The sequence below is a fragment of the Heliangelus exortis genome, chromosome 1, assembly GCF_036169615.1.
Source record: "Heliangelus exortis chromosome 1, bHelExo1.hap1, whole genome shotgun sequence".
In the NCBI taxonomy this organism is placed as follows: Eukaryota; Metazoa; Chordata; class Aves; order Apodiformes; family Trochilidae; genus Heliangelus; species Heliangelus exortis.
This window is the reverse complement of record NC_092422.1, coordinates 17,339,571-17,357,209: the sequence shown is the minus strand read 5'-3', so window position 1 is coordinate 17,357,209 and position 17,639 is coordinate 17,339,571. Positions and strand designations below refer to the sequence as shown.

The 17,639-nt window shown below is 38.8% G+C and overlaps 1 protein-coding gene across 14 annotated transcripts in view; it reads left to right on the top strand.

Moving 5' to 3' along the window:
- The first annotated feature begins 810 nt into the window (after window positions 1–810).
- Window positions 811–17,639, top strand: part of PSPC1 (paraspeckle component 1) — a 63,265-nt gene continuing 46,436 nt past the window's right edge. For 4 of the 14 annotated variants that reach the window (XR_011724181.1, XR_011724180.1, XR_011724183.1 and 1 more), the window contains exons 1-6: window positions 819–1,336; window positions 3,284–3,585; window positions 6,108–6,203; window positions 9,119–9,315; window positions 13,354–13,438; window positions 14,519–14,627. Coding sequence is in view for 2 of the 14 variants with exons in the window: in XM_071735200.1 (XP_071591301.1) it covers window positions 959–1,336; window positions 3,284–3,585; window positions 6,108–6,203; window positions 9,119–9,315; window positions 13,354–13,438; window positions 14,519–14,627 (1,167 nt within the window). In the remaining 12 variants the exon portion in view is untranslated. Of the gene's footprint in view, window positions 1,337–3,283; window positions 3,586–6,107; window positions 6,204–9,118; window positions 9,316–13,353; window positions 13,439–14,518; window positions 14,628–17,639 lie in introns of all 14 variants that reach the window. The other 10 variants (XR_011724190.1, XR_011724188.1, XM_071735231.1 and 7 more) reach the window with 5 other exon arrangements.

The following is a 17,639-nucleotide window of genomic DNA, read 5'->3' as shown; positions in this document are numbered from 1 at the left end:
GGGGCATCTGGCAGGTGAGCAGCACAAGCAAGTGGTCTTGTACTGCAGATGACAGACAGGCAGTCGTAGCTACAAGAAGAGGTACCCAAGGAAGGAAACTTTTGACTTTACACCTCTCCGAATAAAGGAATTACTATTAAAATGAAAGCTGTTGCCCTAAAAGAACGGCTCAGTGAGCAGCAGATGTAACCAGGCTCTCCCAGTCAATTTGTCTCCCACATCTAACTCGGTGAATGCTTTTTCCTGCTCTGTCCGCAGGTTCTTCGCGTCTCCTCTGCCACTCCGCGTTCGCCTCCCGAGACCGTTCACCTGCAGCCGCCTCAGCAGCAATCGCGTTGTGCCGACGCCCCTCTCCCGCGGCGACCCGATAGACACCCGCCCAGGACACACCGCCTCAGGGAGACGCCAGCAAGGGATTCCTCTGCCTGGGGACGGACCGTCCCGGAGCACACGGGCTCTGAATGCACCCGCGACTACTACTGTAAACGTGGTTGTGTCTGCGGCTTCTCTCCGGGAGGCCGAGTGAGGCACCGAGGGAGCCTGGTGCAGTAATGAAGCTTCTGGGTAAGTCACCCTCTAAAGCAGTGCAGCCCGCTTGTACGTATCCACCTCTGCAGACGTGAAAACGGAGCTCTAGCAGTTTGAGTCAGCTTCGCCGGCACACCGGAGCTGAGGGACAACGACAGTAGGCGAGCGGGCAGCCGCTTTTCCCGCCACCCCCGGTACCCAGTGGCGCACAGGAAGGCGCAGAACCCTCCCCACCCCCAGCAGCGAGGCGGAGCAGCGGCGGCGGGAAAGGCGGCGCGCGCCCGGGGGGCGGGGCTCTCCTCAGGGATGTTACAACTCGTCGGGGTTAACGCGGCGCCATTTTGAATTGGCTGGGAGGTGGGGGTCGTGGGCGCTGAAGCAGGCTCCGCGTCCCTTGAGAAAAACAGCGAGAAAGGAGTGAGGTCTGAGTATGGCGGCGAATAGGAACTTGAAGCAAGTGCGGATCGAGAATAGCTCCCCGGCTGCGCCGCTGGGCATGGTGGGGGGTGGTGGCGGCGGCAACCTAAAGGGGTTGCGGGGCCTAGAAACGGAGAGTGAGGCAGCGGCGGCCATGGCGCTAGTGCCGAGCAAGGAAGGTGGAGATGAAGAGCAGGAAGGTGGCTTCACCATCGATATCAAAAGCTTTCTCAAACCTGGTGAGAAGAGCTACACGCAGCGCTGCCGCCTGTTCGTGGGGAATCTGCCTACCGATATCACCGAGGAAGATTTCAAGCGCCTCTTCGAGCGCTATGGGGAGCCTAGCGAAGTCTTCATCAATCGGGACCGCGGCTTCGGATTCATTCGCTTGGTGAGGATTCGCGCGAACCTCTGTGGCGGCCCCGTAACCCAGGGGCTCCCTTTGCAAACAGGAGACTGCTGTTTGCTCCCCCCGACCGTCCCCCCACTCCCCCGGTCTGTCCTTGTCGGACGAGTATAAGAAAAAGATAGTAGCTGCCCCTCGTTCTTTCTCCTTGGTACTAGCGCTGTTTCCTCAGCTTTCTTATACTCCTTCCCCCTCTCCTCTTTGCCTCCGTGCATCCAAGCCAGAGGCCAGCATCCTCAGCAGCCTTCCCAGCCCCTCACGGGTAGGGGCGCACCTCTGCGCACTGCTCCGCTGCTTGCAGGGCCCCGCCGCCAGTTACCGTTTACGTGCGGTTACCACGGGTACTCCCGCAGACTGCGTTACTCTCCAGCGAATGGAGGGTACTGCTGCGCGATCTGCTTTGTTCGTGTAATACTTGTATAAAGGCTTCTCTTATTTTAAATCTGGGAGAATTTACAGTACTTTAGGACCAGAAAAAAAAAAAACTTAGTTGCGGAAACAAATTTCATCCTGTACAGTTTATCAGTGTAGGTTTGCTCTGTTAAAACACAGTTTTAAAAACCGGACAGGGTTGTTTCGAAGTACCACTGCTCGCACATCGTGAAAAGGGAACGTGTGATCTGAGTATTTCAAAGAAATTGAACCTTGGGTTATTTAAATTACTTGTGTTCAGATAAGACAAGATTTTTTTTTAGGGATAATACTGTATGCGATCAGACATGTTAAAGTGAGCATCCAAAAAAGGAATCGGGTCCGTACGCTTATGATAGATACTGTGTTTAAATGTCAATTTAATATGCTGGATTAGTTTTCATGACAGCCATGAGTAGAATGCACTGATATACATCAGTAGCTGGGATTTCTAAAGCTGGGAGTAGCTTTATAGAATGCTTTGGGTGTCTCTAGTGACGATTTTTCTATATGTTTTAGTGGTTAGAATTTTTTTCTTTTTGGTTGTCGTCTTAAAGATAATTAAGTGCTTGTGGCATTCTGTCCTACATTTTTTTACCCTGAGAATCTCCCAGCCTGAAATAGAAGTTTTATGGAGGAAGTGCAATATATTTACATGTTATTACTCAGGTTTGTATGTCATACTGGTTAGATACAGCTTTTATTTGAACTTCTCTTTTCCATTTTGTTTAGGAAGTGTGTTTTTTAACACTTTACCTAGTCAGTTGAAATGTGGACAAAATGGCTATGTGCTCCAGAATAATTTCATTGAATGTAAGGATTGCAGGTATCAGACTCAATGAAAATTTGATTGGGGGGAAAAAATATGAGGGGAAAAAGGGCAGTTATTGATGCAGTCTGTCTCATAGATGTGGGTCCAGAAAGCCCAGGAATGCCAGAAGAATTACCAAATAAAATAATTTCATAATTTGTTGATGAAATTTGAATTGAGCATCCATTGAGCATTAATCCAGCAGTGATAATGAGCAAGTGTGATATTAGGACCTTAGATCCTGTAGTGTTATCTTTAAAAATACTGTTTCCTACTATATGGAGTTAGGGATTTAAAATATAAACATTCTAGTAGATAAAAGTGAAAAAGTATCACATTTTCAATTTTTTCTGAAAGACTTTATGAAGTGGCACAAATGTGTCCAACATACGGCGAATTTAAGTCCTCTATAACATGCAACAAAATTTTTCACCTCAAGAATAAATCTTAGGGGAAGATAGATGTTTGGGCTTTTTTTGTTGTGTTTTTTCGGGTTTTTTTTTTTGTTTGTTTGTTTGTTTGTTTTTTTTCCCAGTAAGTGGACTGGAAATTTGGGGTATGTTTTGCTGGGGGAGAGGGAGTTAAATGACCTTAACGTTTATATGCTCAAAGGAAAAAAAAATTGCTACTCTTCTGTGTGTGTGAGAACAAAAGTTATATCTATTGCCTTTGAAAATAAAAAACATTAAATATTTTATATTTTCAAAAAGGAATCTAGGACACTGGCTGAAATAGCAAAGGCTGAACTTGATGGTACTATTTTGAAGAGCAGACCACTTCGAATTCGATTTGCTACACATGGAGCTGCACTGACAGTCAAGAATCTTTCACCCGTGGTTTCTAATGAGCTGCTGGAACAAGCGTTCTCTCAATTTGGGCCAGTGGAAAGAGCTGTTGTTGTAGTAGATGATCGTGGCAGAGCTACAGGAAAAGGTTTTGTAGAGTTTGCAGCAAAACCTCCAGCACGTAAAGCTCTAGAAAGATGCAGTGATGGGGCATTCTTGCTAACAACGTAAGTTCACAGGCTTTTGTTTGCATTTGTGTGAGTATATATTTCTGATGTGAAAAAAATCTGTGTTAATGAGTATTCCCTAGTTCATATTTTAAAATTACAAAAGCCATGATGTGAGAAATAAAGGTGTTTTACATTAATACATTAAATACTTCAGATTATGATGTTGATTTTTTTGAGGAAAAAGATGGTTTTCTGCTTACTGTTTTTAAGCGTTGTACTTGCCATGTAAGAGTGATAGAACCATTTTGCTATTCTATCTCTATATAATAGGAATTTTTCTAGTGACACTTGATTTTTGCAGTCTTCCTGATACAAGTAACACTGTGACAAAATAGATAGCAAAACAGTATGCTCCATTGCTGATATTTCTGTAAACTCAGGAAAGTCTTCCCCTCTTTATTTTTATCTCAGAAGCTTTATTGGTTGCTTGAAAGACCTCAAGTACTCCTGGTTTTGGTTTTTTTTGGTTGGTTGGTTGGTTTGGTTTTTTTGTGTGGCTTTTTTTGTTGGTTTTTTTTTAATGAAGGCTTAGTTTTGCAGAAGCTTATGGCAATGATATTTGTAAAACTGAAACTTACTTCAAGGGCAAGTAGGCTTGCAAATCATGGCAGTTCTCCCTTGTGTCTCTTATTTCTGTAGCTGCTGAAGAGAGTTCTCTGCTGTGCTTTAGCGCACTCACTAGTGACATTTTCAAATGCTTTCTTAAGGACTGTGTGAAATGATAGATTCTTTTTTTTTCCCCTGCTTCTGATTTGAGATTATTATTTTCTCATTTGCAACGATAAGGCTGTGGTTTCACAGCATGAAAGCTTGCTGGAGAACTTGTAGTTCTTTTTCTCTTCCTGGCCTGGAAGGCTGTGCTTTTAATCTTTCTGATACTTCTATAAGCCACTTGTGCTTGCTGAAACAACACAAGAATATTCAGCTGTTTTTGTTGAGTTCACATTTGGCTGGTTAAGCACGTGGAAGTGCTTACTTTCATGGGTGCTATGAATATCAGGTCCAGCAAAGGATAAGGTATGAGGCAATGTCAAGGGGAGATTGCCTATAGGAAAAGGGTCTGCAAATCATCTTTTCCATGATAGTCTGATATATCTCATGTGCCACTCTACTTAACTTGGTGACTGCTTAGCAAATTCAATCTGAATATGTCTTCACTGTTATCAGTGGGTGCCAGCAGTTCATTCTTATCTGCTGGGTTTTCTTGGCATCAGCATTTGAATGGAAGTACAGTGAGCCAAACCATAGAGCTAATCTAGTTCAGTGTTATGTGAATGCTATTCGTGTCATGAGAGATGTGACAGGGAAAAAGCAGGTAGGATATAAACAGAAGTATTCCTTTTCAGCTTGATAAATTCGTTGGATTTAAGTGGCCATTTAACCTTGGCTTGAGTAAATAGAAAGCATTTGGATCTTTAACTTGCATAGGTGTGTGATGTGCTACCTGATGCACAGTTGTTAAGTAGCACAAAACTTCTGCCATGATATTTTTGATGTTTTGCTCCAGAATCTAAATTTTAGCTGAGAAATTGTGGCCTGATTGGAAAAAAATCTTTCAGTTCATGGCCTAAATATATAAAAACGGGACATTTGTGATTTAAAAGTACTGTTTTTAATCAGAATACAAGTTATTCAGTTGCATTTAAATAGCAGAGCTTCCAGCAATCAGATTTCTGTCTTTTGATTGTGCACTTTGTGCCCAAAGTTTTCTTTTTCAGATGTTGACACTGTTAAAATAGATGTTTGTTTGGTTTTTTTCCTGTGAAAAGATCTGTAAAGTGAAGCACAATAAATAAGCACCAACATTTTGAGGATAGTGTCTCTAGCTCTTACCATTTTAAGGTGTGCATTATAGGGTATGCTCCCAAAATTGACTCAGGAAAATTTTTACACAATTCATGATACTTTACTGGTGTCCTTGGCACTGCTGTGCAATATTTGCCTCTGATTACTACAGATAATGAGAATTTAAGGAAGGTAATTTAGAAGATAAATTAGGATTCCAATTTGCGAGAGTAGGGTTGTTTAAATAATAGGTTTTAAATATTTAAGCAGAAATTTTTTTTTCATTATCAGTGGAATATTAATGCCAAATTATCAAGATGTTTTAATTTGTAGCGTAATTTTCAAAAGTGACTTTTAATATTTATGGAAATACAAATGGGTTGTGTTGCTCCTTTTTGGGGTTGTTTGGTGCTTTTTCTATTATAATTATGGCCCTTGTGTTGCCTTACTGATGAAATCAGACAGTTCCATACTAAATATTTTGTAATTGTTTGTAGATGGTTTTGAGGGGTTTTTCATATTTAAATGCTTTACATCAAATTGTGGTTTCTAGACAGAATAGCAGTTTTGGGTGTAAAAATCATTATTTTCAAAGATAATAGTGAAAAGCAGAATTCTCTGGAATTGGATGATTTAAGGATTTGCAAATATGTTACGTTTCTGAAGTGTTTAATCTGAGTACTAAAATAACTTCTAATAGCTTCATTTATGATTAAGTTGAAACTGTTTTCCAGAACACCTCGACCTGTTGTTGTAGAACCAATGGAACAATTTGATGATGAAGATGGGCTCCCAGAAAAGCTAATGCAAAAAACACAACAGTATCACAAGTAAGTTTTGTTTAGCTTTATTTTATAAGATCTGATTTATATTACTTTGGTAAATACACATTAATTTTTATTTTTGAGTTTGTGTAAAAGGAAGCAGTATTTTGTATAATGTGCTTTTTTGTGTTAGAGAATTAAATAGAACCTTGCTAATATTTCCTAATTATATTAAAAGTCATATGTGGTTTAACATTGTGTGCATTTACATAACGTCATGGTTTCTGGTGTGTGCTGAAGTTGTTGTGCTTGTTGCCGGCCCAGATGTTATCTGCTCTGGATTAGAGTTGTGGTTTAATCCTGCTGAGCTTTGTATACCCACTGATATTTTGTTCTCTGAGTAGCCACTAAACTGTTTCTAAAGTCAGTGGGATGTAAATTGTAAATCTTTGCAGATTCTGCCATCCTGGTAAAATTTAGAGTGTAACATGAGAAAGTGAGTCTTGATCATGAGATGGAAGACAAGTTGCATAATCTGATGCTATTAATTTTTAATATTGAAATTTGATTGCTCTTCAGAGATTATGTTGCTTGAAGCTAAAATGGTTTTTCAAGTAAGGCTGTAGAATACAATTTTTAAAAAATCAGTAGAATGTTTTGGATTGGAATGGACCTTAAAGAGAATCTGGTTCCAAGCCCCCCTGCCATTGGCACTAAACCAGGTTCCTCAAAACCTCATCTGGCTTGACCTTGAACACTTTCAGGAAAGGGGCATCCCCAAATTCTCTAGGCAACCTGTGACAGTGTCTCACCAGCCTCACACCTAATACCTAATGTGCATCTAAACTCTTTCAAATTGTTCCTTCCCATCCTACCACTACATGTCCTGGTAAAAAGTACCTCTCCAGGTTTCCTGTACATCCTCTTCAGGTTCTGAAAGGCCCCAGTAAGGTCTCCCTGAGGCTTCTTTTCTCCACACTGAACAATCCCGACTCTCTCAGCCTGTCTTCATAAGAGGGGTGCTCCAGCCCCCTGATCATCTTTGTGGCCATCCTCTGGAACTGCTCCGACATGTCCATGCCCTTACATTGTGGAACCTAGAACTGACCACAGTACTCTAAATGGAGTTTCATGAGACCAGAGTAGAAGGGATGAATTGCCTCCCTCAGCCTGCTGGCCACATTTTTTTGGATGCAACCCAGGATACAGTAGGCTTTCTGGGTTGCAGTTACACGCTGCTGGCTCACATTGAGCTTTGTATCAACAAATACTGCCAAGTCCTTGTCCCCAGGACTGTTCTCAATCCATTCTCTGTCCAACTAATAGTGCTAGAGATTGCCCTGACCCATGTGCAGGACCTTGCACCTGACCTTATGGAACTTCATGAGCTTGGCATGGGCCAATCTCAAGCCTGCCAAGTTCCCTTTGGATGGCCTCCCTTCCCTGCAATATGGTGTCCGCACCACAGAGCTTGATGTCATCAGCAAAGTTGTTGAGGGTGTGCTCAGTCCTACTGTCCATGTTGCCAACAAAGATGTTAAAAGCACTGATCCTGGTACTGACCCTTGAGGAATGCCACTCATCACTGGTCTCCATTTGGATGTCAAGCTGCTGACCACTGTTCTTTAAGTGCAGCCATCCAGCCAATTCCTTATCCACAGAGTGGTCCATCCATCAAATCTGTATTCTCCAACTTGGAGACAGCCATGTTGTGCAGGGCAGTGGCAAACCCTTTGCACAAGTCCAGGTAGATGGCAACAGTTGCTACCCTTGCCCACTGATGTGGTTACCCCATCATAGAAGGCCACCAAATTTGTCAGTCACAATTTGCTCTTGGAGAAGCCACGTTGGTTGCTGACAACCACCTCTGCAGTTTGCATGTGCCTTAGCAGAGCCTTCAGGATCAAATCCATAATCTTGCCAGTCACAGATGTGAGGCTGTCCTTTTTGAAAATGGGGGTTGTTTACCTTTTCCATTCGGTGGGAACTTGACCAGACAGACTGCAATTTCTCAAATACGATGAGTAGTGGCTTAGCAACTCCATCTGCCAATTCCCTTAGGACCCATGAATCTCTTCAGGTCCCATGGACTTTCACACCTTCAGGTTTCTTAGATGGCCTTTAACCTTATCTACCCTTACTTTGAGTGGTTCTTCCTTCTCTCAGTCCCTGCCTTTGCCTTTTGTGACGTGGATGGTGTGGCTTGAGCACTTGCTGGTGAAGTCATGCAAAAAAGGCATTAAGTACTTCTGTCATGTCCATATCCTGGGTAGCCAGGTCTCCTGTTTTCTTCTGGAGAATACTTCCATTTTCCTTAGTCTTCTATCACTGAAATACCTATAGAAGCTTTTCTTGTTACCTTTGGTGTCCCAGGTCAGATTTAATTCTACCAGGGCTTTAGCTGTCCTGACTGTGTCCCTGGCTGCTTCTAAAATTTCTCAATATTCCTCCCAGGCTACTTGTCATTGCTTTCACCTTCCTCTCCTCACTGCATTAAGGATCTTGAGCTCTACCATTATGTGGTCTCTGCAGCCAAGACTCCTGTTGATGCATAGCTGTTAGTTACAGTATTGATGTTAGAAAATGAAGTAAAAAGTTGGCACTTTTTAGTGTTTATAGAGGTTCTGACTAATATTCTGAGCTGTCAAGTAAGCTTTGGTATTTATTTAAATAACTTTTTATGGATTGATTGTCAGCTTTAGAAGTTTGAACATGGTTAATCTAGTGTTGTTAATCAGTATTGTGTACTGATATAAATATGATTTTTTTACCTTAAAATTATACAAATCAAACAGATCTTTATTTGGGCGTTTTTGCTGATCATATCGCTTCTGTTGACAGCTAAATTAAGCTTTGGTTTCCAATGTTCTCATTTTACAGGTTGATTTTAAGTCAGATTTGCGCTTCAAGTGATTGTTTGTAACTTCTTTGGCTGTTACAATATCTCTTTCTGTGCATTTTAACTGCAAAATTTTTATTAGGGAAAGAGAACAGCCTCCACGTTTTGCTCAGCCTGGAACATTTGAGTTTGAGTATGCTTCACGGTGGAAGGCTCTTGATGAGATGGAAAAGCAACAGCGTGAGCAGGTTGACAGGAACATTAGAGAAGCCAAAGAGAAACTAGAGGCAGAAATGGAAGCAGCTAGACATGAGCATCAGCTAATGCTGATGAGGCAAGGTAAAATTGGATAATCTATTAGTATTAAAATTGTTTTGTCACAGATTTTCTACTTGATTTTTAGTTCCCTCTGTATGACTGCTAAATTGCAAGACTCAAGTGGATAAAACTCAAATATATAACAAACATGTTGGAAATTATTTCAAGATGTATTGCATGAATGAAATACCAAACTGTCCTATTTTAAAATTTTAATTTAAGGGAGGTTGTGTCTACCTAAGAAAAAAATTCCTATCACAAGAGTGTTAGATCATAAGTCAATACAATAACTGGCTTGATAGGATAAGTAAGTGTGCCGTGTCATTTTAAAAGGGATTTGAACTTGTTGCCAATCAAAGTAGTGGATATATTTCAAAACTTAAACCCAGGTAACTCACACAGTCTGCCTGCTGCAATTATTAATTAATATTTACTCTTAAGAAAGAACATCTTTGGTAGCATGACTTCCCTGTGTGAGACTGGTTTATTTTAAGCTTTCCTGCTGACTTAAATTACGTGTTAAAAATACCTTTATGAGCTGGATCAGGGTATTCACTAAATTGGTGGAATTAGAGCACCTAAATGCTTGGGTATATATTGAATGTAAACACACAGTCTTTTAAGACATTTTTGTAACTGGAAAAAATAGTAAAGAGCATATTTACTTTTCTATATTGAATTCTTAGATCTACTGGAGCTGGAAGTTGGCTTTAGGAAGAAGTTTACTTAGCCTGTTTTTTCTAAACAGGTTGCATGCTTTTAGTGTGAAACCACGCTGTTCACATATTGTACTGAAATACAGAGCATGCTAAAATATAAAACTCTTTTGGGATGCCAGATGGCTATTGCAGCACCTGAAATGACATCAAGTTGTTTCTTCCAAGCAAAAACTGTTAAAGCACTTGGTTTGCATGTAAATCTCTCTCTCTATATCCTATAGGTCAGGAATGTTGATGTTATTGTGATATAACAGCAATACCTATAATACACAGTACAGCCCTCCCTTCTCAAGTAGACATATTTTTAATTTTGTGTAGATGAGTGACTAATACTGGTAAATATGGTTGGAAATACTGTTTGGAGAAATTTACCATTGACTTAAATCTTAATATTTGACAGATAATGGTCCAGGTCTAGAATTCTTTAGTTATTTTAAATTTTTATTTATTTAATTTCTTTAATTAGGATTTATGTATCTCTTGCCTGTGTTTGATGGCAAGGTTAGGGATTACTTGTCCTGAATTACCATGCCTTAATCATACTTCAAACTGAGACAAGAAGGCAGCAGCCTGTTTACTAAGATAGAAAAGGTCCTAATGGTAAAACATGGAGAACAGCTTATGTGTGTTTTGTGGATATTAAGGTTTCTTTTAAGGACACTGTGAAGGAAAAAAACCATTTCTTTCTGTGAGTATTTGCTAAGCTACTCTTCTATATGGAAAAGAATTACTCCTTCTGTTGAAGAGCTCCTGGAATGTAAATGGTTTTGGTGCTGGTATTCCAGTGAGGAAACGTTTTTTGTAACTGTGAAGAGGGTTTTTTCTTTGCTTAATGAAGGACCTATCTTTAGTACGAAAAAAGTTGGAATTCTGTTCAGATAATTAGGTTTCTGCCTATTCACTTGCAGATGTCTAGTTTGCTGAGCTCTAGGGGTTAGTAAAATATTCCTTCTGTTTTAATCTTGTCAACTCTCCAGCTTCAGTATGTGTGAAAATAAGGTGCTCTTTTTTTGCATTTATTTTAAGACATTAGCTGTTTGTAAATCTTGTTTATCTGAACAGTGGATCTGATGAGACATTTATGAGGTTGCATCACAGGTTTTTAAAGAAAGATCCAATTAAAGTTTTGGGGCATCAGAACCCAGAATTATTTTTTTTCATACCTGGGGTACAAACCACAGGTTTAAACTTGAATTGAAATAGTTAATCTGATGCATGAAATGCAGTATATTAATTGTCAGGAGCTAAAAAGAAGATCAGAAGGGTGAGCTTACTAGAGTCCATATACTCCTGCAGGTGAAAGTTTTATAGAAATTGCTTTATAAAAGCTAGTACGACTTGAACATGTTAGCTTAAGTAATCAGGTTTTTGTGGTGTGGCATTAATACTGAAGGTACAATTGATTCTTTTGATATATGTAATTTTTCACTTTCAAGTGTCATGTTTTGACAGACTGAGTCAGGAGTAATTTGTTAAGCAGAATACCTGTTTCCATGAGTAAGTAAATTGGCACGATGTTTCTACATATTGGTGATATGCTTCAGACATTTGTAAACACTCTCTCATTATTAGTTTATGAAAATACTGGAAATTGTGACTGAATTTAAACAGCAGCTTTGTTCGTTAAGTTATATGGAAACCAGGCATTGGTGTTTTTCATTTTTAGAATGTGAAAAATCAGCAGCTAGAACAGCTTAAAAATCTTTTTGGTCTCTATTTCTTCATGTAGGATTAGTTTCTGAGGTGAGAGTAGATGTTCACCTTGTTCCCTCTGCTCTGCAGGAGGCTGAGGATAAAATGATGACCTTGCCCTTTTTTAAGCACAAGGAAGTGCAGAAACTTGTAATAGTGCTTTCTGTCTCTTAGTTTGTCTTAGTTTGAACAGCTGCTTTAGTGCAGGTCTTTTCTATTCATAGAAAGGGTCCAACGTATATCAGTCCAGAATTGCCATCACTACAGATTTTTTAATATGAATGGTTCTGTGCGTAGGCCAAGCCTCTAGATCTATATTTTCATCTGGCTAGTAAGGCTTTGTGCCAGGATTCTGCCATTACCAAATAGTGCTGGATCGTAAATTAGTATCACAGAATGTTAGGAGTTGGAAGGGACCTCTGGAGATCATTGAGTCCAAACCTCCTGCCAAAGCTGGATCACCTAGGGCAGGTCACACACAAAGGTGTCTGGATGGGTCTTGAAAGTCTCTAGAGAAGGTGACTCCACAGCCTCTTTGGGCAGCCTGTTCCAGTGCTTCATCACTCCATACTATCCTGTAGTATAGCCCTGTTCATCTTTGCAGAAGAGATTGGAAAAGCAAGCATGCAAAATGTGCTTGAGAAAAGTCTCCTATTGTTAGTAAGGATGCCATGATAGTAAAAATCTGATAATCATCTTTGTTAGGACAGAAAATAAACACATGCTGTTTTGGTGAAATGTGCTGGTCAATGTAGTTGTTTTTTGATATTAAAGTAAAAGGTTAAGTTGTAGTAATACATGCTGATGCAAATTTGATCAAAGAGATTTGCATAGCTGGAGACACTTTAATTAGTGTAGTGAAGAAATGCATTGAGAAGTGTATGGAGCAGCTGAACTAAAAAGGCATATTGGAAGGTTCCTTGTGGTGCCTACAAATACTGTGATGTCCAATATCCTCTGAAGATGCCTTGTAACAAAAGGCAGAATTAATATTGAAGAAAGCATAAATTTTCAGGACTTGACTGTTAAGGAACTGGTACAGCAAGAATAATCACTGCTCGTTGCACTTTGCTTTTTAAGAGTATTTTAAGAGGGCTACGGCTGTTCCTTCCTTGTGGTGATAAAGATAAGTTGTTTGTAAGTTGCTGTAAGCAATATCATGTGAGAAATCTATGGAGGCTCAGATTACATGCGCAAGAAATTAATTTCTCTTTTTTCTAATGTCTGTTAGACAGTGGTCTGCAATAGATAGTGTAGAGAATACGCCCATTTGTACTGTACAGGTTTTCTTGCTATTGTGACTTAAGCAGGACACAGTACTGAGAGAAAACCAGTCCCTTGTCCTAGATGTAAAACCAGGATATAATTTGAGAGATTAGGAGCTTGTCCTCTTTTTCTTTGAGGACTTCAGATTTCTGTTTCTGTAACCTGCTTCAGAGGCTTTCTCAGTCCTGTGTGTTTGTGTAAGCTGTGGATCCGGTGTGTTTTTTCATATACTGCACTTAGCTTTGTGGGAAGAAACTACTTAAATGTTAAGAAATTTCTTTAAAAATAGAATATTAGAACTGTGCTCTTACAATAATAGTTTTTTTGGTGTTGCCACATTGTTCATTGGCAGCTTTTACCTTTGACATTTTAATTCTGTTAGATCTCATGAGGCGTCAAGAAGAGTTGAGGCGTTTGGAAGAACTTCGAAATCAAGAACTCCAAAAACGCAAGCAGATACAATTAAGGTATTTTGGCTTCTACTGTGCCAAAGGTGTGGCATGCAGCTGCTCTAGGCTTGTGTTAATTTACATACCGTAGCTTGTAAAGCTTGCTTTTGATAGCAGATAAAAAAGTTTTTAGAAGCAGAAAGTTGCTTGTCAAAAGCATAAGGTATGGTGTTTCTGTTAATGTTCTTGAACAGAATAGTGATCATATGCTAACATAAAAGAATAGTTTCAAGTATTTCTTTCTTTCATTTATTTCAGTTCTGCTAGTTCTGTGGTAAATTTCCAAGCTTTATAAATACCATAGAAATGTCTTAACATAATGGTTTTTGTTGCATATTATTAATTTTAACTTTGACTGAACCAGAGCTGTAGTAGATACGAATGTGCTTCTAAGGTTTATGGGCAAGTGATCTGCCTGTGGAATAGTGGCACTGGAAATTCATAGTGGGACATGAGATTTTTGGGGATATTTTCATTTGATATTCTGGTATGATGCAAACAATTTTTCCTTTAGGATCTGATTCATACAAATATTTGCTTTCATGCCTCTGCTAAAATTAAGGAAAGCAGACATAGTATTGTCATAATGATTGAGCTTATGCATTCTATGTTAAATATCACAGGAAGTGTAGATGAGAAAAAAGAACAAAATACAGCTTGCAGAGTTTAAAATGTATCTTTTGTCAATATTCAATTACTTTTAACCATAGTGACATGTTAAAAACTGCTTAGCTAAAACTAACTGCTTAGTTAAAACTGCTTTAACTGTTTTAACCTGCTTAGCAGTATGTAGCCAGAAGAGCAGGTATATAATGTACAGTATTGTAATTGCTTGTATCCCACTTACAGAAAAAACCCAAAACACAAACAAAACCAACAAACAAAATACCCAAAGAACAAAGCCAAACAAAAAACCTTTCAGTTATATTCAAAGCCATCAGGTGGAGTTTGCAGGAGATTGTAGTGCCTTACACTACATAAAAAAAATATAAATAATGACCTGTTTTATTTATATACTTGGTCTTAGCTCATGAGACTGATTACAAACTTGAAAAGGTCAGGAGTCTAAGTTGACATAGTTGTTGAAAAATATTCTAGACATGAAGAAGAACATCGACGTCGTGAAGAAGAGATGCTCCGTCAGAGGGAACAGGAGGAATTACGGCGGCAGCAGGAAGGAGGATTTAAGCCAAATTTCATGGATAATGTAAGTAAACTTCGATGACAGAAGCCCAAATATTACCGTATTTTATTGTAATATTTTTATAAACTAGCCATTGAACTGCTGCCTTCTCTTTACTGTTTTTCCAGTAGTTCATTGTTCTCATGAGTGGAGTGGTACAAAGCTGGTAGTTTAGTTACTCTTTTGTACAATGGCACCACATTATATTTCCTACAATCTAGTGATGTAACCGTTCAGCTCAGTGAAGCTATTCAGATATCACTTGCCTTTTTATTTTGGAAATTAATTTTTCCAGTAAAATCATAGAATTTTTTGAAGTGGGAGGTCATGGGAATAAATGATGTTTCCATGAGGAGGTGCCCTAGTTTGACTGGTGGTTGAAATTTCAAACTGGTTCAGTCTGTTAAGGTAGCTTGAATTGATGGTTTTGGTTCATGCTTAACTTCATTAATCTACTTCAGATAACAAAAATGGGCTGTATTAACATTATATAGAGCCTAAAATCACTCTACCATAAGAGTAGATGAGGAAAACCTTTAGTAAAGGACACCAAAATGTTCAAAAGGTAGAAAACATTTTTTTCCTCTACTATAATTGCTAGATTATATTATTCATTCAGGTGCCTTCTGCCTGTGAAGATTCATCCTGCAGGAATAGCAAAATGGTGGTATGGGAGGAGTCAGTTTCTCTTTTTTCCTACCAAGCAAAGCAATTAAATGGGTACAACCTGCATGGAAAATGCTTTTGTTTGATGTGAAAAGAATACCTGTTACTGTTAAAACAGTTATTCTTAGTGAGGAGGCAATGAATAAGTGGTCCACATGATACTGTTACATTATTTTAATGACTGTAGTCTACAGGAGGGAATCCTATTCCCCTATACAGGTACAACTGATACATAAATAAAAAACAGACTGCTGGTTGCTCAGCTACTTTCTGATTTTGTCTAAGAAATACCTATTTTACATTCTATATCATAACATTTTTGTAGTGTTGGGAGGATTATATTATGAATATTCTAAGACATCCTAAGACAAGCTAGAAAATACAAGATTACCTGTTCTGAGCAGGACATCATGGTTTTTATTACGGGTGGGGAGGAAGTAAAATTCCTTTCATGTTATCAACAGCTGTCAGCTGATTTTGCTGATCGTGTTTTGGGAAACTTGCAGCAATCAAATATTTGTTTCCATATGTGCTCACAATGTAAATGAAAACTGCTTTCCTCATGTCTTTTCTTTGGGATGATGAAGAATTCAAAACTCAGTGTCCTTGAACATAGTCTGTGAAAGGGCACATTACAATTATCTGGTGTAACTTAGAAATAGCACTTACTGATTTTGATTTCTGTAATGCCAACTACAAAATTTTGTTCCACTGTGATGTCTTTCTGTAGCACCTTTGGGAGTGGGCTGACTTTCTCACCCACTGAGCTACCTGTCAGAATACCCATGCTGCTCACTGCAGAGCACAGCAGGAAGAGAAGGCTGGGGAGCTGACCTACAGGCTTGAGATGGCTGTAGCTCCCTCAGATTCCACTGCTGGTAGGAAATTGTGGCCCATACCCTGCAGTTTGGTGTGCTGGGAAACTTAATGTTGGCCACAGCAACCTCTGCTGGTTTTCTTCTTCCAGCTGTCTTGAGATTTTACTTAGCTTTTGTGCTTGAATTGCTTGCCACAGTTTGGCCATCCTCATGCGTATCTGCATCTTTTAATTCCAAAGTTGGTGTGAATAGAAACCATTTCAGGTTGGTGTGCTTGACATGGCAAAAATGTAGTGTAAGAGGGAAGAGGAATGGATCAAATGGAAAGCACTTCAATCATGATGTGTAATTTTTTGAAGGATAAAGGTGGAAGAATGCTTTGGAAGAGTATAGCTTTCCCACTGAGTTGCATAACTGGAATTGTGTGTTCATCTGGAACTAATATACACTGCAAGAATATACAGGTATAGATGTGCAGTGACAGCTCTACCAATAGAGCTTTAAATTATATAAAAGAATACATAGTACAGGTGGTGTCTTTTTAGTATCATGCAAAGTTGAAGTGGCATATAAAAGAATTAAAAAATTTTCTATAGTCATTAGACTATAGAAAAAGTCATCAGACTTTTGCATTCTGGTCACATGTTTACCTAGGGTTTACTTCTGATATCCTGAACTTAGTAAGAGGACATATTGAAACAAAATTGGAAGCTATGTGTTTACTTTCTTTAGCAACTGTTTCTAATAAGAGCAGCTACTTAACTAAGTATGGCCTGTCATTTTATAGGCATTCATTATAACATATCTTTAAATAGATGTACTTAAGTTGCATAATGTGAATGGGAGTTTCAAAAAGCCTTTGCATTTTGTAGCAGAGAAGAACTGTAAACCCTTTATGTACAAAATGATATTTTTTTCAGTTTTGTAGAGTTTCTTATGCACCTAATTTTATTTATGCTTACTAATACTTGTTTACTCTAAACCAACTCCATTTCCTAGTTACTTCTAGTCTCAGAACTCTAAACAAACTCCATTTTGCAGTTACTTCTAGTCTCAGATTACCAATGTGTATACACTGAAAAAAGTTATAATCTGTTTTAAGAGCTAAAAGGTGCATCTCGGTGAAAATTGCATTTTGTGGTACTGGTAGATAGTTTTTACCATATCAGGTCTTCATAAACTCTTTTGGCATAATTGTTCTATTAAAATCTTCTGCCAACAGTGTATTTAGAAGGAAAATAATAATTGTTTCTAATCCTTGTTTTTGTTTCTTAAAAGCTTTGAAAAGTAAGCTTCCTTCACTTATATCCTATCCCTTTTTACTGTTCAGTATAAGAGAAGGACATAAATGGTAAGTGCAATGGCAACCAGAATTGGAACTTCTCATATAAGGCTGCAGTATTAAGTTTTTCTGATTAAAGTTTCTTCCTGTATCTTTTCCCTGACTTGTTAAACAAAGGTTTTCCAGTATGACTATTTTTGAAAAAAAATCTTGTAATCAAGTCTAATGCAATTACAGGTTACTTGGTTTAGTTACAGATAAAAATATTTT